Source organism: Sapajus apella, unplaced genomic scaffold (assembly GCF_009761245.1).
Source record: "Sapajus apella isolate SASKATOON/1434 unplaced genomic scaffold, GSC_monkey_1.0 scaffold71, whole genome shotgun sequence".
NCBI classification, from domain to species: Eukaryota; Metazoa; Chordata; class Mammalia; order Primates; family Cebidae; genus Sapajus; species Sapajus apella.
Genome location: NW_022437011.1, coordinates 8,831,768 through 8,855,075, shown reverse-complemented (window position 1 = coordinate 8,855,075; position 23,308 = coordinate 8,831,768). Strand labels below are relative to the sequence as shown.

The 23,308-nt window shown below is 41.9% G+C and overlaps 1 protein-coding gene across 1 annotated transcript in view; it reads left to right on the top strand.

The window, feature by feature from the left end:
- Positions 1-23,308, top strand: part of SIL1 (SIL1 nucleotide exchange factor) — a 230,843-nt gene that overhangs the window by 152,990 nt on the left and 54,545 nt on the right. Inside the window, exons 6-7 of the mRNA XM_032250522.1 lie at positions 1,154-1,345; positions 7,092-7,213. Coding sequence (XP_032106413.1) covers positions 1,154-1,345; positions 7,092-7,213 — 314 coding nt within the window. The remainder of the gene's footprint in view (positions 1-1,153; positions 1,346-7,091; positions 7,214-23,308) is intronic.

The window sequence follows — 23,308 nt, the reverse complement described above, 5'->3', positions numbered from 1 at the left end:
CCCTAGTTTCTTAATGTGCTCACTTACCTGTCATCTCACAGCTCTAGAAAGTGACTCAGCCTTCCCAGACCTCTTTGCTTGGCTTTGGCAGCCATCCAGAGACCACTAGCTGGGTGTAGGGAGAGCATCTCATGTTGTTTTAGCCCAGAGAATCAGGATGTAGTACCCCATGGATGTGATTGTTCCTCTAGGAGCTTGGTTTTTTTTAAGAGAGGCTGATTGATTTCTTTGGTTGGTGTTTCTATGGAGTGCTTTGTAACTGGGGAGAAAAAAACCATAGGTAATAAATGAGCAATTTGGAGATGACAGCTGTTCATCATCTAGCTTTTTATAAATATCTGTGCCTTTTAATTTTTCTTGGAAGACAGATACATAAACTACTGTGACTTTTCAGACTCTTTATGGGCACTATCCTCTCAAATTGGGAAGAAAACAGTGTCACATGTATAAAATATTTAATTAAAGTCTTTTATTCACCTTTAGTGTAACTTCATTTTTAAAATCTTTATATGTGAGTGGAGTGGGGAGGGATTGAGAGAGAATTGTTCAAGATTTAAGTATAGTACATATAGTAATTTAGCCATTTCAAACAGTTGAACAAACTGTATACCTGTGGTTAGAGTGACAATAATGACAGTGATTTAATTTTCATCAGCAAATTGCTCCTGCTCTGACAGCTCTTACCCATAGTTTTCTCTGTCCAGGTTTACCTAAAATGTTGCTGGGTTGGGTAGGGCAAGGCCAAGGTATTCTGACTGTGGAAGGTGGAGAAGCAGGGTGTGGGTTATTCTACCTTAGGTCTAGCTGTTTCATGTGATGTTTGGGGTTGAAGATGAGCTTGCATTGCTTCCCCTTACCTCAGTGATGGTGACAAGAAGCATTTCTGCTCTTCCTGAACATTGGAAATCAGAGTTGAATAAGTGAACCTTGGAACATCTTGATTGTGTTTTTAGAGCAGAGTCCTATATAGGTGGACTTTGAGGGTTCTCTTCTCTGAGCATCTTAGAAAGTGTTAGTATTTTTGATAGTGCAGATTAGAGAAAACTGAGGCTTGGAGCAGCAGTTTTTTGAGGATGGGCATCCATAGTAGACCGCAGACATTTTGGGGAGATGTCTCCAACCAATGTAATCATCTCTTTGCTCCTCTCCCTAGGCAAGACAGGCCGAGGTAAAGCGGCTTTTCCGCCCCATTGAGGAACTGAAGAAGGACTTTGATGAGCTGAATGTTGTCATTGAGACTGATATGCAGATCATGGTACGGCTGATCAACAAGTTCAATAGTTCCAGCTCCAGTTTGGAAGAAAAGATTGCTGCACTCTTTGATCTTGAGTATTATGTCCATCAGGTACTATATTTCTTTGTCCATAAGTCAGACTTTTAAACAACAGCTCCAAAAATAAATCCCCCTTCTCTAAGCCCTAAGAAAATAGCATCAGCATCTTTACTTCTCTCCCAGAGCATAGACTATTTTTAATCCAGGCATATTGTCTTTTGTAGTAAGGTACAGTCTTAGAGGCCAGAGCCAATCTCTTTTTCTGTTTGAGACGGAGTCTCACTCTGTCACCCAGCCTGGAGTGCAGTGGTGCAGTTTCAGCTCACTACACCCTCCGCCTCCTACGTTTAAGCTATTCTCCTGCCTCTGTCTCCCAAATAACTGGTATTAGAGATGCCCAGCTAATTTTTTGCGTTTTTGATAGAGGCAGGGTTTCACTGTGTTGGCCAGGCTGGTCTTGAACTCCTAACCTCAAGTGATCCACCCACCTTGGCTTCCCAGAGTTCTGGGATTACAGGTGTCAGCCACCACGCCTGGCTAGCCAACCTCTTTTTCATGTGGAGTGTTACCTTCTTAGTACCTCTGAGGGTACCATAGAGATAAAATAGACATAGTCCTTTCTAGGTAGCTTATTGTCTGGAAGAGGAAGCAATTAAATAAGTAACAATAGAACAAATTAATGATTAAATAATGAGATAATTTAAGAGTGTAATGAGGGCTCCAGAGGGTGATGAAAGAGTATGTAACTGGGGAACTTAGAGCCTGGTCATGGACAATAAGGGAGGCTTCTCAGAGGATGTGACATTTAGGCCAAGTGTTACAGGGTGACTGGGGTTGGCTGGGTGAAGAGAGGGGATTAGAGCAGGGACTGGCAAACTACTGCCCATAGACCAAATCTGGCCCAATGCCTCCTTTCATAAATTAAATTTGATTGAGGCACAACGACCCTTGTTTGTTCATACATTGTTTATTGCTGTTTTTATGCTACAATGGCAGAGTTGAGTAGTTGTGACAGAGACCATATGGCTCAACAAAGTAAAAAATATTTGCTACCAGGCCCTTTAGAAAAAGTTTGCCAATCCTTAGATTAGAGCATTCCAGCTAGAGGAAACAACATGTGCAGAGATTCTAGGGCAGGGAAGAGCTTGGTGAGATTGAGGGCATGGAACAGATTGGAGTGACTGGAGCCCAGTGGCCTGGAGGGGAGCACAGATGAAGTGGGAAGGTTTCGGGGGTTGGAGAGGTGAGGTTGGGAATATCATGCTCTTTATGGTTTTAGCCTTGATCCTCAGAACCGCTGGAGAGTTTGAAGCAGGGAAGTAACTGATCAGACTTATAATGACTAATATTTCTTGAGTGTTATTACATACCAGGCACTCTTTCAAGTGCTCTGTACATGTTAATTCATTGACTTCCCTGTGAGTAGGTACCACTAGTAATCCCATTTCATAACTGAGGAAAATTAGGCACAGAGAGGTTATGTAATTGCTCAAGATCATCCAGCCTAGTGAGTGATAGAGCTGGAATTTGCAACAAGGTCTGTCTGACCCTATACTCTGTGCTCTAAAACTTCTTGCCATTCTGTTTCTCAAAGGAAACCGATACCTTCTGAATTAAGCTCAAAAGGTGGAGCTAATGAGGAGCCAATAAAAGCCATTGATTTATTCAATAAATAAATTTATCAAGTGTCTACTAAGTCCCAGGCACTATTCCAGCACTTGAGATATGTCTATGAACAAAATTAGGGCTTACTTTCTAGCAGAAGCAGATAGACAAATGTAAGAAAGGAATATGTTATAAGTAATATGTTTAAAGATGATAAATATTGTAGAAAAATAAAAAGTAGGGTGAGCTAGGAACTGGCAGCATTGAGAAAGGGCATCTCAGCCTGGAGGAACAACAAGTGCAAAAGCCCAGTGGTGGCAGCCTGCCTAGTGTGTTTGAATCAGTGCGACCGGAGCTGAGAGAGGGCAGAGGAAAAGTAGATGGAGCTCAGAGAGATAATGGGAGGAAAAATAGAGAGAGCCTGTAGGCCATGGAAAAGAGTGAACTTGGATATTATTGGAGGATATTGAGCAGAAGAATGACGTGATCTGACTTACTTTTAAAAGGATTCCTCCAGCTGCTGTGTTGAGAATTAGACTGCAGGTAGGGAGCTTGGTAGAAGCAGAGACCAGATAGGAGACTATTACAGTAATCCAGACTAGGGACAACAGTGGCCCAGGAGGCTGTGGAATCATAATCAAAGGCTTGTTTGAGATCCTTGTCAAGACATAGATCCTCAATGTCCTCCCATGCACGACAGTGCCCTTGTTCTCTATAAACTGAGCTAAAAGACATACTTTCTTCCTTTAGAATTTTGCCAACATCTGTGGTGAAAGGGGATGAGTGTGCACTGTATCCGTAGGAATTGTGGGGCAGCCTCTTCATCTTCTTTTTCTGCTCATAACTGTTTCTCAGGCCTCAAATAGCAGGACTCTGATCCTCTTAGAGAAAAAAATGAACCTGGGTTCTCTTCTGCTTTCCAGCCTTACTCTCCAGGGTAAAAACCAAAGACTCCAACAGCTTTTCCACTAGAGATATTTAAAGAATTAGGGATACAGGGGGTTTTTGGCCAACTCAGTCCTCCTTTGATTTGACAGGCTTCATTTTTACATATTTGGATGAATCTTTAGGTATCGGGTCTCTATGGGCTCTTGCTCATGAAACACTAAAATGACCAGAGAGCTTATCATACCTAGAAGGGCTTGGATCCACAGGAGGCTTGGGCTAGCAGTGCCCCAGCAAAGTTTTTGTTTTTCCTTGTAGGTCCTTTGTCACTTGGCGGTGTCTCCCCTAAGGTGACATCCCCCTTCTGCTTTTACAGGTCCCCTTACCAGACTCATCCTGAGGTCATCCCAAAACCAGTCCCTGGCAGAAGCCACATTTGTCTGTTGGTAGAGGAATGTTCTAGATCATTGGTATTTCAACTGGAAGGTCTGGTGCACCAGGCTGCCCTGCAGCAGTGTGAAGCTGTGATTTCGCTGGAGGATTAAGTAGGACACAGCTCAGCCTGAGTTCTGGTTGTGATGGGAGCTTGGGGTGATGTAGTACCAGCTTTAAGGAAGATGGCACTTTCCTAGCCAGGAACTTCCCCAGTCCATTTTCATTCCAGAATCACTGAATGGCATTTTCAGGAGCCGTAGTCACCAAGAACCCAAACCAGGTCTGCCCAGGCTTCCTCACAGCCATATTTGAATTATTAAACAGGATATGTGAAAAGCAAAACCTTGTGTGTGGAAAGCAGATGGTGAGAGGAGTGGCCTCTGTCCGCCCTATCTACCTGGGGCAGTACATTTGCCCTCCCCCACGTGTCTCAGTTATACACCACCATTTCTCCCCTTTGCTGTTTCCTGTTATCTCCTTGTCTTGTCTCTCCTCCTGGACGTTGGCATAGTTCCCTTCTGCACTCCCTCCTCCCCTCTTCCTCTCTGCCTGTCCCACCCTACCCCGAAGGCAGCCCAAGAACGGTTTTGGCCCCAGACCCAGATGGGGAGCTGTGGACCTGGGCTGTGGTCATGGCTTCTCCTGTATGTCACCAGGGAGGGCCCAGCTTTTGATGTGCACTGGGCAGAATGAATCGTTTCTTCCTCACTGTTAGTGAAATAAAACATGAGAAAACATCTCGAAAAGGCTGAGGTGCTTATATAAATGTCAGCATTTCTGTCATGCTGAATTATCATTGTAGTAATATAGATAAACTGACTCTAGAACAGAAGGTCCGTGACTCTGGGCTGTGTTGCTTTGGAGCTGACCGAGTGGCAGCTGCTCTGCTAGGAACTCAAACCACCTTTGATAAGTGGCCATACCAGGCATGCTATGACAGGATTCTGAGCCAATAGTTTTATATCCAGAAACCCTAGAGGAAGGACAACCAAAGAATAGGCAGTGAATTATTATTATTATTATTATTATTATTATTATTATTTTGAGATGTGTCACCAGGCTGGAGTGCAGTGGCACGATCTTGGCTCACTGCAACCTCCACCTCCCGGGTTGAAGCAATTCTCCTGCCTCAGCCTCCCAAGTAGCTGGGACTGCAGATGCGTGCCACCACACCTAGCTAATTTTTGTCTTTTTAGTAGAGGTGGGGTTTCACCATGTTGGCCAGGATGGTCTTGATCTCTTGGCCTCATGATCTATCAGCTTCAGCGTCCTAAAGTGCTGGGATTACAGGCGTGGCCTTAGGCAGTGAATTCTTATATTGTAAAATCAGAGCATATGTGGAAGGAAGGGAGGTTCTTATGTCAGCAAAGCACCCACCTCTGAGTCTCTGTAGATAGCTGGACTGTGGCTCAACAGTTATTCTGCTTCATCAGAACAATTTGGGGCAGAAAAATGTCCATGGCCTGGGGCCACATGGCGGAGCAAACTTCATGCTTACTTCACAACCTGATTTAGCCATTACTTCATGGCTGTAGTACCAGAGGCCCATTCATTTTGTTGGCACAGATACCCCAAATTGCCTTTTTATTCACACTGGAGCTTTATTTCAGGAACATTTTTTTCTTATCACATTCATATTCATCAATGCCACAGTTACTCATTGAGCACCTAACCATATGCTCAGCACTATCCTAGTTCCTGGAGCTACAACTGTGGACAGACAGACAAAACCCCTGCTCTCATAGAGATTCCATCCAAATATGTGTGAATGATCTTTCAAGTGGCAGCAACAGGCTAGGCCACCACAAAACACTGGCAGAGTCAGATACCAATCTTCACACTTGATTTCTCTGTCAGAGTCCTAGTTCAGAGAGCCAAGGATGCAGGTGGGAAGGGGCCCTGTGGAATCTGGAGGAGAAAGGTGGGTAGCAGCCACAGTTGTTGGGCTCCAGCTTCCTGAGTTTTCCTTATGATTGATAGAGTGGGATTAGCATATGGGCAAGATGAAGGCTTTGTGACAACAACGATATATTCAAGGGAGGCTGTAGCTGCTACGTGTAGAAAACAGGATCCAGTGACCTTTCTGAGGAAAGTGAGTCATCTTGTTCCAGGGTACTAATGAAGTGTGGGTAATGAAATCCCCTATAGAGTCAAAGAGAGAATCTGAACTTGGGGATTTGGAGCTTAAATGATAGCCTAGATCAATGCTGTTGAATAGAACTTTATGTAATTATAGAAATGTTCTACATTATCTGATACATAGCCACTAGCCACTAGCACAGGCTTAGACTAAAGCCTTTGGGAGGGTGATTTTCTTGCATATTTTATCATGAATGTCTTCTGATGCAGTCAATCCTAGATGGAAGAGAAAGGTACTATTGTTATTCCACTCCTAGCACTCATATAGCACCTCCCCCCTCCAATAACAGGGTTCCTTTTATAGTCCCTAGCTTCTAATTAAAAATCAGCTGAAAAAAAAAAAGTCTGCTGCCTCCACTGTCCCCATTGGGGTTGGACATCAACAGGAAGCGTGGCACCATTTAGTGGTGCTGATGACGCCAGATTCTTTGTGTTAACAGCTTGTACATTAGGAGTAAGCTTTGTGACTCATTACGATATTAGAATTTTCCAGGACATGTTTGGCATAAGCAATAGCTAGGTGTCATTTCCGCTGATTCCCACACAGGTGCTCATCAATCATGTTAGATGAATTAGGAGTGCTCAAACTTAAGATTATTACAAAATTGGTTTTTACAAACCTTTTCCTAGTTAGTCAAAAAGGACATTTATTGCTTTTTACATGTCTTTTTAATTTGTTTTTTGATAGTCACCAAAAGAAAGAGCTTTGCTTTCCCTGATGGCTATGCTATACTAAGCAGTGCCTCTGTTGCAGATGGACAATGCACAGGACCTGCTTTCCTTCGGTGGTCTTCAAGTGGTGATCAATGGGCTGAACAGCACGGAGCCCCTCGTGAAGGAGTATGCTGCGTTTGTGCTGGGGGCTGCCTTTTCCAGGTGAGTAGTGTAATGGACATTTCATTGGCCAGAATTGCTTGGCCTGATCTGCTTGGAAGAAGGGTGCACTTGAATTCGTGCATATTTCTACGGACATTTCAGTGTAATCTCAGTGAAACTAGAGTAAAATGTGATTCTGCCCTTATTCTAAGTAGATATGAATTTTTACCGTGTTGTCACCATCTGTGACTCTTTGTTTCCCCATCTTATGTGTATGGACATTTAATAACATCTTAGGTCACATTCTCTGTTTAATTCAAAGCTTATAAAAAGTCCAAGGTGAGCATATCTCTTGAGCCCAGGAGTTTGAGTGTGGCCTGCGCAACATGGTGAAAACTTGTCTCCATAAAAAATAGAAAAATTAGTAAGGTGTGGTGGTGCACACCTGTAATCCAAGGTATTTGGGAGGCTGAGATGGCGAGGATCACTTAAGCCTGGGAGGTTGAGGCTTCAATGAACCATCATGATGCCACTGTAAGACCCTGTCTCAAAAAAGAAAAAAAAAAGACTTTGGCTTTTGCTCTGAGGGAAATGGGAGGGCTTTGAAGGTTTTGAGCTGAGGAGTGATAATGATCTACAGTGTTTAGAAGACTCATTTGGTGCTGTAGGAGTCGAGGAGTCAGCTAGGCACAGGGAGTGTTGTGAGTAGACTGTCCAGCAGGGGGGCAGCAGTCATAAGGTGCAAGCAAGGAGACCAGTTATTAGCCAGGGAAAAATTAATGTATATAAAGTGCTTGTTCAGAGCTTTGCACTTAATACATGTTCAATACATGGTATCAACTATGTGAATACCTATCAAATTCTACGATTAACTAAATCAAGACCTCCTTTCTCAGGAAATTAAGTGAATTATCTCTGCCACTTTTTTGACAATTATTTAACATATTTTGAATTATGTCACTTCTGTATATTTATTTAAATACATATTTCTGACTTTTCTTTCCATTTATATATGTGTGTGTGTGTGTGTGTGTGTGTGTGTGTGTGTATAAAGTTTATAAAAAGTAAGACCAACTATAAATAGTAGAGAGGGAGGGGAATAAACAGGAGTAGATCCTTTTGGCAGTAAAGCTACATCTAATGGTGAATAAATGATAAGCCTGACCAAGGGGGACCTTTCAGGGAGGAATGTGTCTTGCCGTAGTTGTCTGGAACCAGTGTACATGCAGTCAGGTATCGCACTCTCTGGGTTGGGAATTCTTGAGAATTTCAGTTAGTCTGGCTTGTGATGGAAGACTGATAAGACAAGAGGAGTGGGGAGGTAGCACCTCAAAAGAGTAGATGCAGAAAGATATGTAGGCACCACATCATTCCTCACCTCCTACAAAGGTCAAGATGTCTGCATACTGCAATTGGTCCATTGGAGCTATTGTTCCTCCCATTTTTGAAAATCTGTTTTAAGGACCATTTGTGCCTTTAAAACAGGAACAAATATTCTGATTCTTGCTGCAAGGACATGGGTGGAGGCTATTAGATGCTTAGATGCAGGTCACAATGTTACAGGAGAAAAGCTATTCTGAACATATTTACCATTATAGGCTTTGTTTCAAAAAGATTTCCTTTGTGCTTTATCTTTGCTTGTGTTTTAAATCAGAATCTCAGTCTGATGCTCTCTCACTCTGAAAGGAATTCAGCATCTTTTCTTAGTGAGTTGGAGGGCAGAGCTGGGAAGGCTGGAGGAGTTGTTCAGTGAGGAGAGGCACTGCCAGCCTTTGTTTCCCTTATCACCACTCTGCCTGGATCTTCAAGCTCTGGCTCCCTTTGTTGATGGTGTTGACAGTCAAGGCTCTGGCCTTCAGGGAAGCTCCACCTCCCTTGGTCTCACCTCATAGAGCCAGAGTCTCCCAGGAAGTCCAGGGAAATCTCCTCCTGTGCAGCCACTGGAAAGATGGAAAATCTGCATGTTTGACCTTAGTAGCTGCGGTTCCAGTCACGCGGAAGTCCAGGAAGTCCAGGGTCTTAGCTTTATAAGGCTTTAGAGGCTTGAGAACTTACTAAAGCTCACTTTTTACTTCTCAGGCTAGGAAAGAACTAAATCAAACCTTATTACCCTCTCTCTCCAGAACCTTTTTGGAAATCTTTGCCTTACTCCCAAGTACTTTTATTCTATCTTTAATATGAACAAATTATCCTATATGTCCCTTGGCATTGCTTCTGGAAATAATTTCTTGGGGGAAACCCTGTAGCATTTTCATGTCACATCCTAGTTAAAGGGGACTAATTAAGTGACTTTCGAGAAACATGCACTGGGCCTTCTTTGCAGACCCATAACTCACTCGGGCTGTGCCAATGTGTGGTGTTATTAAGACTTTTCCTGTGATTGTATTCCCTTAAGACCATGCTAACATTTATGCAGCATCACTAAAATTTAAATAGAGATAAATATAAAATATTGCAATTTAGTGTTTTGGTGGCAAGCAAATTGCTGTGTTGAAAATGTTCTAGTTGGGTTTTTGATTGCTCACTGGAGGGCTATTACTGTGACAGCATGGTATGGCACCAGAGCTTTTGGAAGCCAACAGCAGGCTCCCAAACACCATAGAAATATCAGTGTTTTCTGCAAAGAGGAACTTGATGCAAGGTAAGGATATCTCTATGAAGAGAGGTAGGTTTCAGTACTCTAGTCTGATATTGATCATTTACTCTTAATGTCTTAAGTATTGGCTCTGCACCTCCCTAACCTACTCCTAGTATACAGGTGTGTACACACCTGCCACACCGGTGCACACACACACAGTGATGGGATGAGCTTGCTCTTTGTCAAGAGGGTGTTCAGGGAATAGGAAGCACCCTGGAATCATGGAGTCCCAGTGCTGGGTATAGTATGTAGACGATATTCTTTCTAGTTTTCTCCTGATGGGCAAGAATACTGCTCAGTCAGTCCAGATGTTTGGGCATTTAGGAGGATTAGGCAGACCACTGGACCTAGAGTCAAATAATCTAGTTTCAAGTTTAGTTTCTACCATTTCCTATCTGTGTGCCCATGGGCAACCTTTCTAAGCCCTACCTTTTTCTTTTGTTAACAGGGAACAATAATAGGTGTTCTCTGCATTTCATAAAGTTGAGTGAATATCAAATAATATACAATGACCTGTGAAAATGATTGTAAAGCACCTGTCAGTGACAAGGCAGTATCAACATCATCACCCTCATCAGGATGTGTCTTTTATACTATGAGTTTCTGCTGTAGAAATTCTTAGTTCTTTTGTTTCTACAATAAAAACCTTTATCCTCCTCATTTTCTCTTCTGTAAAGACACTTATATTCTACCGTGTATCTCTTAGTAATCTTTTTTTTTTTTTTTTGAGATAAGGTCTCTGTTGCTCCAGCTACAGTACAGTGGCCGGATCTTGGCTCACTACAGCCTCTGCCCCCCAGGCTCCAGTGATCCTTCCACCTCAGCCACCTCTGTAGCTGAGACTACAGGTGTGCACCAATGCACCTGGCTAATTTTTATAATTTCGTAGAGACAGGGTTTCACCATGTTGTCCAGGCTGGTCTCGAACTCACGGGCTTAAGCGATCCATCGTTGGCCTCCCAAAGTGCTGAGCTCATAGGCATGACCCACTGTGTCTGGCCTCTTTGCTAATCCTGCTGCTTAATTGAGGGTATTTATTTGCCTACTTGGGCTAATTGCTTAATAAGCCTTCCATATACATTTGTGTGGATGAAGAGGTCTCTTTCCTGGTGTTAAACATGAAGCAATTATTCCAAGATCAAGAAGAGAGAGTTCGTGTAAATGGAATTGACATGACTACTAAATGTTATATGGCCACTGAAACAAAGTTTATTTAAATATTATTCACACTTATATGTGGGTCACACACATTTATTTTCTGCTGTTTGTTGCCCACATGTAAGGCAGGTCAAGCTCTTGCATAAAAAGATATGCAGTGGTAGGGGTGCTGATGCTTTTAGCAGGTTTGTCTTTTCATGGTTTTTCTTTTGCCTCAAACCTGCTTTTTCCTTCTTCAAGTCAGGTATTTTCATTGCCCTTTCTGTGACCTGATTAAATCTCATGTTGGCACTTGTGTGTGTCTGTCTGCAGTCTGACCTACCAGGAGTCTCTGGAGTTCCAGACTAGTCATTTGTGTTTCTGTTTAAGGGGAGTCTCAAAAAGACTGTGAATTTCAGAGGCCAGCAGCCTTCTGTAATTTGGTTTTGGGTCTCAGCAAACTGGCCACCTGCTTTTGTTTTTCTCTTAGCTCCCTATATATTGCCTTTACCTCCTTACTCTCAAGAGTTAAACTCTCAGGCTGGGCGCGGTGGCTCAAGCCTGTAATCCCAGCACTTTGGGAGGCTGAGGCGGGTGGATCACAAGGTCAAGAGATCGAGACCATCCTGGTCAACATGGTGAAACCCCGTCTCTACTAAAAATACAAAACATTAGCTGGGCGTGGTGGCGCGTGCTTGTAATCCCAGCTACTCAGGAGGCTGAGGCAGAAGAATTGCCTGAACCCAGGAGGCGGAGGTTGCGGTGAGCCGAGATCGTGCCATTGCACTCCAGCCTGGGTAGCATGAGTGAAACTACGTCTCAAAAAAAAAAAAAAAAAAAAGAGTTAAACTCTCAGGTAACTAGTATGTCTGCCCCATGTAACACTGGCTTTGTTGTTCTCATGCCCCTGCCTCAGTCATCTTTGGAGTCCTATATCCATCTTTAATAACTCATGTTCTCATCTGCACATCTATCAATTATTATGCAATTACATGGGCTTCTAAGCATTCATGTTTGTAGTACTTTTGAACTTTCTACAGTTTGCAGATGTCATGGAACTGAACCTAGTACAAAAAAGGATGTACAAGTGCCATTAGGCATGAGATTATGTGTTTTTATAATGGATCCCTGGAACAAGATTCTATTCTTCCCCCTCTATCCTTGGCATCTTCCTTGGAACCTCCTTGGCAGATTTTGGGTTATATATATATATCTCCGTTTGTAAAATGAACGCGTCCCCCTCCCTCAACCCTGTTCCTTCCCACCTCATGCTTTGTTGGCTCTCTAATTTTCTCAGTTGTGCTCTTCCTACTGAGGGTTTACCAATTAATTTTAACTATTTGGAGCTGGGCACCATGGCTCGCACCCATAATCCCATCACTTTGGGAGGCCAAGGCAGATGGATTGCTTGAGCCAGGGTTCAAGACCAACCTGGGCAACATGGTGAAACCCTGTCTGTACAGAAAATACAGAAATTAGCCAGGCATGGTGGCATGTGCCTATGGTCCCAGCTATGCTACTTGGGAGGCTGAGGTGGAGGATTGCTTGAACCTGGAAAGTCAAGGCTGCAGAGAGCCATGATCGTACCACTGCACTCCAGTCTGGGTGACCGAGTGAGGCCCTTTCTCAAAAAAAATAAAGTAGACAAAATGAGTGCACATGAGCATTAAATTAATGTACTTGAAACTACTATTCCTTCAACCTTGTTTCTGTCTGTACCATCTCTGAAATTTTTCAAGAGTACTTTGGCATCATTGGCATCTTTGTGGTAGTCAGAATGTTGGCCACTGCTTTCTTTTGGGAACTTTACCTCGTGGCTGCAATGCCATTATAGTCCCTTGGTTTGGGAATGACTGTAAGTAATCACTCCCCTTTTCTTTTTTTGGCAACATCATCATCTTACTATCTTCTATTAATAATTATAGCTATTCACAAAGATTCCTCTAGCCTTTTTCTCCTTCTCTCTTTTCATTTTCTCCCCTAGTGGTCCTTTCTATTCCTGTGGTTTCAAATCCAGCCTCACTGTGGATGACTGCAGTGTCTACATGTAAGTCCAGCCTTCTTCCTGAGATCTTCTCCTACATTTCTACCACACTGTCTCACCACAACTCAAACTTACCAAAGTGGAACTCATTATTGCCTCACAAACTAGACTTTTCCTCCCACATTCTCTTTTTATCTGTTCTTGGCATTTCGATTATTGTAGTTCTCCAAGGTTGGAACTTTTGAGTGATATTTGAGTCCACTTTCTTCACTTTCTCATTAACTTGGTGAACAAGTCCTGTGGATTTTAATTTCTACTATTGTTGTCTACTAGACAACCATTCCCTGTTTTTCTAGTTTTTAAGGTGTTTTTTTTTTTTTTTTTTCCAGAGACAGGGTCTCATTGTGTTGCCCAGGCCGGAGTGCAGGGGCTCTTACATGTGCAATCATAGTATACTACAGCGTGAACTCCTGGGCTCAAGCAGTTTTCTTGCCCCAGCTTCCTGAGTGGCTGGGATTACAGATGTGAATCACTGTGCCTGGTTTCCCCCTTTTCCATCTACTAAGGAACCTCGATAATGTCAGGGCAGCAACATGTTCAGGCAGAAATTTTCCTTCTCCAGTTCTAGGAAAAGAGCCATAAATGGTCTAAAACAAGCTTGGAAATCCCATTTTCTGGGGATGTGTACTAGTTTGGAGATGGGCATGTGACCCAGTTCTGACCAATGAGACATAAAAAGATGTTTGTTTGCAAGCCCCAGGGAAGGATTTTGTTCTTATAAAAAGATAGTAAGGCCGGGCGCGGTGGCTCAAGCCTGTAATCCCAGCACTTTGGGAGGCCGAGGCGGGTGGATCACGAGGTCAAGAGATCGAGACCAGCCTGGTCAACATGGTGAAACCCCGTCTCTACTAAAAATACAAAAAATTAGCTGGGCATGGTGGTGTGTGCCTGTAATCCCAGCTACTCAGGAGGCTGAGGCAGGAGAATTGCCTGAACCCAGGAGGCGGAGGTTGCGGTGAGCCGAGATCGCGCCATTGCACTCCAGCCTGGGTAACAAGAGTGAAACTCCGTCTCAAAAAAAAAAAAAAAGATAGTAAGGAGGCCTTGCCCACTTCTTCCTGCCTGGACTGCAGCTGTCTTGGAGCTGCAGTAGCTGCCTTGGACCAGTGAGGTGAGAAGCACAGAACAAAAAGCCAACATGCTGAGAAGGATAATAGAGGGGAAGACATGGGGAGGAAACTGGGTTATTTATGATGTAGTTTGGCCACTTCTATGTTTTGGAACCGTCTGGTTCCAGACTTTTCTTATGAGAGGTAATGAAATGTCTTTGTTTTTTAAAATCAATGTTAATCATGGTTCCATTACTTGCAACTGAACATATATTCATATTGATATGAATTCATTTGGATATTTCCAAAATCCCTCTCAGATCTTTTAAATTAAAAAAAAAATTCCTGGCCGGGTGCGGTGGCTCAAGCCTGTAATCCCAGCACTTTGGGAGGCCGAGGCGGGTGGATCACGAGGTCAAGAGATCGAGACCATCCTGGTCAACATGGTGAAACCCCGTCTCTACTAAAAATACAAAACATTAGCTGGGCATGGTGGTGCATGCCTGTAATCCCAGCTACTCAGGAGGCTGAGGCAGGAGAATTGCCTGAACCCGGGAGGCGGAGGTTGCGGTGAGCTGAGATCGCGCCATTGCACTCCAGCCTGGGTAACAAGAGTGAAACTCCGTCTCAAAAAAAAAAAAAATTCCTTTTGAACTTCATAGCATTCATCTCAATTTGCAGTTATATAGTTGTTTGGTTACCTGTTTACCATTAATATCCCTTACTAGATAGTACTTAGGGGATAGGTTCCCTTTTCTATCTTTATCCTGCTGTCTCTTTAGTATATAGCATAGGACTAGCACTGAGTGGATGCTCAGGAAATAATTATTGAATGAATACATGGAAAACAAAAGAATAAATCGATACCTCGGAAATGAATTGTTTTTCAGAGAACACTGGAGGCTGAGTGGACGGTGCTGTTTTTATTATTAATGATGTAATCATGGATGATTCAGATACCTCACCTTGACCCTTTAAAATCTAAGGCCATGGGGATGACTGTATATAGCCCCACTGGCTGAAGGCCCAGAAAATAGAAGGTTAGGGATTGGGATGAGGTCACTCGCTAGAGATGCCAATGTTGAATAAAAGTTCAAATGTGACCCCTAGGACTTGTCTGACCTCTTGTCTCTAGTTGCTGATTTTTTCACACTCTTACAGTGACAGGAGAGGTGCTCAAGCCTTTCGCATCTGATAAATTGATTAGCATATTAACCGAGATTGGCCCAGGAAATTGGATAGCCATAGCTCTCTTAAGTGCCAAAGTCTGATTACTTTTTTCAGATGGCAAATAATGACAAAAGGAAAATGACCTCTGACTGTGACCAGCTATCCTGAGTACTGCAGAAACTAAGCCTTCATTCTGGGGAGGGAAGCACCACTTTGCTTAATAAACTTGTCCCTTTAGCATTTCACTTGAATTTATCTTTGTGATATAACCCTGCCTTCTCCACATCCTCTATGTGGCTGTCTTCAGATTTTTTCACTACTATCCCCTTCTTAATTTCTTCCCTACATAACCCCCAGCACACGAGGTTCTTTGTTTTTTTGGTTTTTTTTTATTTTTTTTTGTTTAGGGTTCTTTGTTTTATCTTCATCTTTATTAGCATTTGTTATTGGATTCCTAAACTGACTCTTTAACATATCTACTTCTCTGTCATTAGCCAGATCTTTTATCTGTTTCCCCAACAAAATTGAAGGCTTTTTGAGCATGGAAACTAGTACCCAAGTCTGTGGAGCTCACAGCACCTTATAGAGGGCAAGTTTCCTGTGGCTGCTTAGAACATAAATGGTCTAACACAAAGATTGAAATCACCAAAAATTGGTGGGAGAAAGAAAGCCCGCAGGAGTAAGGAGGCTTTAAAATTTTTCTATGCTTCTGTTTTGTTTGATTTTTCTTCCAGTGAGTGTGTATTATTTTTGTAATTAAAATTTAAATAGTAACGAAACAAAGCAAAACAGCCCGGGAGACTTCTCAGTCTATCAAATGGCACATTTCACAAGAAACTTTTAGTTCAAATACCTGAAGATGTTGTATTAAATATTTAAGTATTTATTTAAATGCTTAATTCAGCCAACAAGAAACTATAGGGCCACTGCTTTGTATAACTGCAGGGGAATTTAATAATGTCATATTCTTTATGTGGTAGCCCTGTAAGAAAGTGAGAGAAATTCTAAAGCCAAATATAATTGAAAGCTCAAATCCTAAGAGATACAAAACACTGAAACTTGACAGCTGACCTGCGAATATCTGCTGTTCCCTAGTGGCTGTGAGCTCTTGATTTCAACAGGAATCATAATTTGGGGGACAAGAGACAAAGCTTAGGGGTCATGAAAGAGAAAATTAGAAAAATGAAAATCTTCCACTTAAAAGGAATTATTAAGGCAAATTGGCTTTGAGTGGAAGGGAGAAAAATGCCCACAAATCATCAGTTTACTAGGGAAACTGAGTCTGACATGCTTTCTGAAAAAAGTATCACACCGCATAGGAAGCAGTCTTGATAGAAAATCGAATCTGAATTTGAACCTACTTCTAGATCTGACTTGGAATTTAAGGGAAATATTGGGGACAGGAGATATGTTCAGTCATATAATAGAATCAGCAAAAACCAGACTGTGGGAAACTAGAGCAGGCAGACTACTGGATTTTTCACAAAGTAAGATACAAGAGAAAAAGATAAAGAGATGGGATGAAATTCATAAATGAAAAGATATTTAAGATGAATATCAACCAATTATAATTACAATGTATGTATTTTTTGTTTTATTTTTTGAGACAGGCTCTCACTCTCTCACCCAAGCCTAGAGTATAGTGGTACAAACACAGCTCACTGCAGACTCAGTCTCCTGCCTCAGCCTCCCATGTAGCTGAGACCACAAGCATATGCCACCATGCCTGGCTAGTTTTTATTTTTTATTGTTCTGTAGAGACAGGGTCTTACTTTGTTGCCCAGGTTGATCCCAAACTCCTGGGCTTGAGTGATCCTCCTGCCTTGGCCTTCCAAAGTGTTTGTATTATAGGTGTGAGCCACCATGCCGGAGCTCTACAATATATTTAGATCTTGATCAAATCAGCAATCTGGGGGGGGAAAAAAAGAAAAAGAAAAAAATTATAAGATAATTGGGAACATTTAAACAATTATTTGATATTTGATATCAAGTTTTTGGCATGAAGAAGGTATTGTTCTGTTTTTGTAGAAAAGAGCCTTTTTAGAGAAATATGCTGAAAAATGTATGGGTAAAAGATAGGTTGTTGGGTCAGGCATGGTGGCTCATAACTTAATCCCAGTACTTTGGTCTCCCGTCCAAGTACTAACCAGGCCCAACTTTGCTTAGATTCCGAGATCAGATGAGATTAGGTATATTCAGAGTGGCATGGGTCATAGATAATCAAAGCACTTTGGGAGACCAAGGTGGGAGGATCGCTTGAGCCCAGGATTTTGAGACCAGCCTGGGCAACATAAGGAGACCCCATCTCTACAAAAAAATTTTTTTTTATTAGTTGGGTTTGGTGGTGTGTTTCTGTGGTCCCAGCTACTCAGAATACTGAGGTGGGAGGATTGCTTGAGCCTGGGAGGTTGAGGCTTCAGTGAGCCATGATCATGCCACCATACTCTAGCCTGGGCAACAGAGTGAGACCCCCATCTCAGAAAACAGCAACAACAAACATCAAAGATGGGGTATCTCCATTGTGCTTTATTTTGAGATCTGAGGAGGTGGGTAGGTGGGTGAGTTGGAGTATAGATAAAACAGTACTAGTTATGACTTCATAATTTTGAAAGCTGAGTGAAGAGTCTATGGGGATTATTATACCATTCTCCATACTTTAGTATATACGTGAAAATTTCCATGAGAAAAAGTTTTTTTTAAATGTAGTTTGAAGTTCGCAGAATTTCCAGGTTACTGGTAGATGCAGAAACAAATCCTCTTTGGAGGAACTTATATCCAGGCTTCAGAGCATCCCCACAAACAAAAATCCTCAATGGTAATGAGCTCACAACCAAAATATCACAAAGCACATAAAAACTAAGGCACTATGAGTAAAAGACAGCAGAAACAACATAATCAGACCTTCAAAACTATAGGTAGGCCGAGTGCAGTGGCTCACGCTTGTAATCACAGCACTTTGGGAAGCTGAGGCAGAGGGATTACCTGAAGCCAGGAGCTTGAGACCAGCCTGGGCAACAAAGTGAGAACCTGTCTCTATTTAAATAATTTTTTAAAATAAATAAATAAATATTTTTAAATTACAGGTATAAAATTCACAGAATATGGAATACAAAATAATATGCTTAAATAAGATTTTATCAAAAGTATGGGCAAAAAATAGACTATCAAAACTGACAATGGACAGATTTGAAAATGATGCAAATAGAACTTCTTTTAAAATTAAAAAAAAATTTTTTTACTTGGCAGATAAAATTATATGTATTTATTTTGTAAAACATGGTATTTTGAAGTATATATACATTCCGGAATGACTAATCTTGCTCACATAGTTATTTTTGTGGTGAGAGCACTTAACATCACTCCCTTAGCATTTTTCAAAAATACTATATATTGTTATTAACTACAGTTACCATGCTGTGTGATATATCTTTTGGACCTACTCTTCCTGTCCATCTGAAATTTCATATCCTTTGACCAATATCTCAATACTCCCCTGCCCCAGCAACCACTTCAGCCCCTGGTAACTACCGTTGTACTCTCTACTTTTATGAGATCAATTTTTTTTAGATTCCACATATGCATGACATTATGCAGTATTTGTCTTTCTGCACCTGGCTTATGTCACTTAACATAATGTCTTCTAGCTTTATTTGTGTTGTCACAAATGGCAGTTTTTCCTTATTTTTTTTCTGGCTGAATAATATTCCATTGTGTATGTATATTACATTTTCTTTATCCACTCATCCATTAATGGACAGTTAGGTTGATGCACAAATAGAACTTCTTGAAATTAAAAATTTAATAATTGCAGTTAGGAATTAAGTAGTCGTGGCCGGGCACGGTGGCTCACACCTGTAATCCCAGCACTTTGGGAGGCCAAGGTGGGCAGAGATCAAGACCATCCTGGCCAACATGGTGAAACCCCACCTCTACTAAAAATACAAAAATTAGCTGGGCGTGGTGGCACGCGCCTGTGGTCCCAGCTACTCGGGAGGCTGAGTTGGAAGAATTGCTTGAACCCAGGAGGTGGAGTTTGCAGTGAGCCGAGATTGTGCCACTGCACTCCAGCCTGGTGACAGAACAAGATTCTGTCTCAAAAAAAAAAGGAATTCAGTAGACAAGGTAAATACCTGGTCAGACACAGCTGAAGAGTAATTAAACTAGAGTGTAGAATTGAAGAAATTACCTAAAGTGCAGCATAGACAGAAAAATGAAAAAGAGGTTAAGAGATGTGAAGATTTGAATGCAAAGTTCTCACATGAGTTTCAGAAGAATAAAGAGAATATGTATGAGATAGGCTGTATTTAAAGAGGTTTGGCAGATACTTTTTCAAACCTCTTTAAATTGATGAAAGACATGAATTCTGATCCAGGAAATCCACTGAATCCCAAGCACAATGATTCAGAAGAAATCTGTTTCTAGTGACATAGTGAAACCACAGAAAGATTGGGTTATAAAAACAGAGGCCAGGCCGGGCGCGGTGGCTCAAGCCTGTAATCCCAGCACTTTGGGAGGCCGAGGCGGGTGGATCACGAAGTCAAGAGATCGAGACCATCCTGGTCAACATGGTGAAACCCCGTCTCTACTAAAAATACAAAAAATCAGCTGGGCCTGGTGGCGCGTGCCTGTAATCCCAGCTACTCAGGAGGTTGAGGCAGGAGAATTGCCTGAACCCAGGAGGCGGAGGTTGCGGTGAGCCAAGATCACGCCATTGCACTCCAGCCTGGGTAACAAGAGCAAAACTCCGTCTCAAAAAAAAAAAAAAAAAAAAAAACAACAAACAAAAAAAAACAAAACCAGAGGCCAGGTACAGTGGCTCATACCTGTAATCTCAGCACTTTGGGACACTGAGGTGGAAGGATCACTTGAGGCCAGGAATTCAAGACCAGCCTGGGAAACATAGCAAGACCCTATCTCAAAAACTACTACTAATAAAAAACTAAAGCAGGTAAATAATGATGATGATGATGATGAAAGACAGATTAGTTGCAAAGTACCAGGAGTGGGAAAAGAGGGAAGACAGTGCTTTTGGTATTCTTCGCCTAGTTGCTTGGCCTGATGCTAGGCTCTGATAACAATTTTCATCAGCTCTCTACAGCAGTTTCCACCATTGCCTAAGACATTTCTCTCTTGGTTCCATTTGCATCCTTTTAGACATCTGGATTCAAGAAAGAATCCACTATACTTCCCAAAGTTGGAGCTACTTCAGGTCTGCTGTTTTCTCATTAAGGGCTTCTTGTTGGGCTGAGGTTATTAGAAAGAGTATAATTCATTTCTCAGAGCAAAGAGAAGAGTGGAACTATAGAGACTGGCAAGGAGGCAACCAGCCAGCATGGGCTCCTCTTACTGTTCTGAAAGTTCTTACTTTCTTACCTCCTACCAGGTTTCAGTTTCTGTCTCTTTCTCTGTTTTTATTTTTAGTGTCCTCCTTGGTTTTGCAGAGAATATACATGCTCATCATAAAATATTTAAATGATATAGGAGACATCATCTTCTTTCATGACAGTATGAGGAGCTTCACTGACCCACTCCTAGTAAAACTGGTGCACATTATTTAAAAATTAGTCTTTGGGAATAGTCCCAAGGACAAATAGTAAATAAAGAAACATCTGCTCAAGAAACTCTATGAAATTTGGTGTGAAAGGTGGGAGTCTATGTTATCTGACATAAAACTTCTCCTTCACTGCCTGCTTCCAGCTTGGTGAAGTGGAGACTCCATTCCAAACTGCTGCAGCCAAGCACCCAGAGCTTCCCTTCCCCCCAGCCCAAGGGCTTTTTTCCCAGAAGGAGGAGACTGTTAACATTTCTCTCCTGCCCCATGCTACCTGTTGCTAAGGCCAAGTCCCAGGCCAGTGCATTTGAGAGTTTGGGAGTCGAGGGGTGGGAGAGTCACTTCTTCAGCCCATCTCCTGCTTGAGAATGGAAGCTGGATGTTGGATCTTGGCTGTGGCACACGGAGAACACTGGAGCCCTAATTGCCTTTCCCCAGCTCCTGAGATTGTGGTTCCATGTGACAAAGGGCCTTAGGCTGTTGTCCCCCAACTCACTGAGCACTCAGAACCTTGTTATTGTTTCTACCTCTAGCTCCAGGGTCCTAACTCAGATTGTGCCTGAGGGAGAAGCAGGCCATAAAACAGGTAGCTCCTAATTTCTTCCTAAAGGAACTGACTGCATTTGCAACACAGCATGCAGAAGTTCGAACCTAAGGACACTTTTAAGAGCTGTGGAGGTTGTGGTGAAAGGAAACTGGGAGGAGATTCATGGATATAGCTTCAGGATCAAACTGTAGGTGGACTAATTTGCAGGATGGAACCGGGGAGTAAGCCAGTTGGAAGGAGCTCTCCTAGGATCAGAAGAAATATCAAACAGGGACCTCAGAAACTATTCCTTCAAAGGGGACAAAGTTGATTTGATCCTTTTGTGGAACAATTTGTGCCCTAGGACACCGTTGAAAACAATAGACCTCTTTATGTTTCAGGGATTAACCTTTTGTTTTGCACATATTTTCCCCAATTTTTGTTTCTCTTTCATCCTTATTTAGGCTACTTTTCTATATGGAAGTTTAAAATGTTTATTTAGAGAAAATGGATAACTTATTATTTCATGGTTTTTGTTTTTTTATAATATACTTAATAAAGCCTTTTCTGCAATGAGTATATATTTGTTCTTCACATTATTTCAAAAATATGAAATATTTAAAAGAGGAGTTCAGAAAATTTTATACTCACTACCCAGATTTAATAAACTAGAATTTGCTATATTTGCTTCAGATTTTTTAAAGAAATAAGATATTAGATATAATTGATGACCCTTTCATAATTCTTTCTATTTCCATTTGTTCTCCCCCAGAGGTAACCACTGTTCAGAATTCGGTGCATATCATATCTTTTTTTTTTTTTTTTTTTGAGACAGGTTCTCATTTTTGTTACCCAGGCTGGAATACAGTGGTGCAGTCTCAGCTCACTGCAGCCCTGACCTCTGGGGTTCAAGCTTGACTCAGTCTCCAAGTAGCTGGGACTACAGACGAGTGCCACCTGGCTAATTTGTATATTTTTTGTAGAGACAGAGTTTCACCATGTTGCCCAGACTAGTCTCAAACTCCTGAGCTCAAGTGATAGACCCGCCTTAGCCTTCCAAAGTCCTAGGATTACAGCCGTGAGCCATCACTTCTGGCCTGTTGTATGTATTTTTTTTATAGTTTGTGAAGTATATCTGTCTTCATTGTATCCCCCCCACCACATACACACATAGAAACTGTTTTAGTAGTTTTCTGTATTGTTACATGTAGCTCTGTGTACAGCTTCTGTTTAGCATCCCACTGTTTGAATATGCTTATTTATTCCCTTGTTAAGGAATATTTAGGTTGATGCCAATTTTTTGCTATTACACACAGTATTGCAATGAGTATCCTTGTGCATGACTCCTTGGGTACATATGCAAGTATTTCCCTAGGCAATAGCCTTAAAGTAGAATTGCTAGGTCATTTGAACATTTTCAGTACCACTAGATAATGCCAAATTGTTTTCCAAGTGGTTGCTGGTGGAAATAAACTCGTACTGTGTTTCATAGTTCCTATTTCTCCATATCCTTGTCAATGTTTTGTATTAGAATTTCTATTTTTTTGCCAGTTTGATGAGTATGGCATAGTATCTCATTTTTCTTCTGAATTTACTCTTTCCTGACTACTTTATAAATTGAGTATTCCCTCCCCTCCCCACACACACACAGTTGGAATTATACTATGCAGATTGCTCTGGGATTTTTTTGGTTTGAATTAAGTATGTATTTGTGGTTTTTTTTTTTTTGTTGTTGTTGTTGTTGTTGTTGTTGTTTTGAGACGGCGTTTCGCTCTTGTTACTCAGGCTGCAGTGCAATGGCGCGATCTTAGCTCACCGCAACCTCCACCTCCTGGGTTCAGGCAATTCTCCTGCCTCAACCTCCTGAGTAGCTGGGATTACAGGCACGCGCCACCATGTCCAGCTAATTTTTTGTATTTTTAGTAGACGCGGGGTTTCACCATGTTGACCAGGATGGTCTCGATCTCTTGACCTCGTGATCCACCCGCCTCGGCCTCCCAAAGTGCTGGGATTACAGGTGTGAACCACCGCACCCAGCCC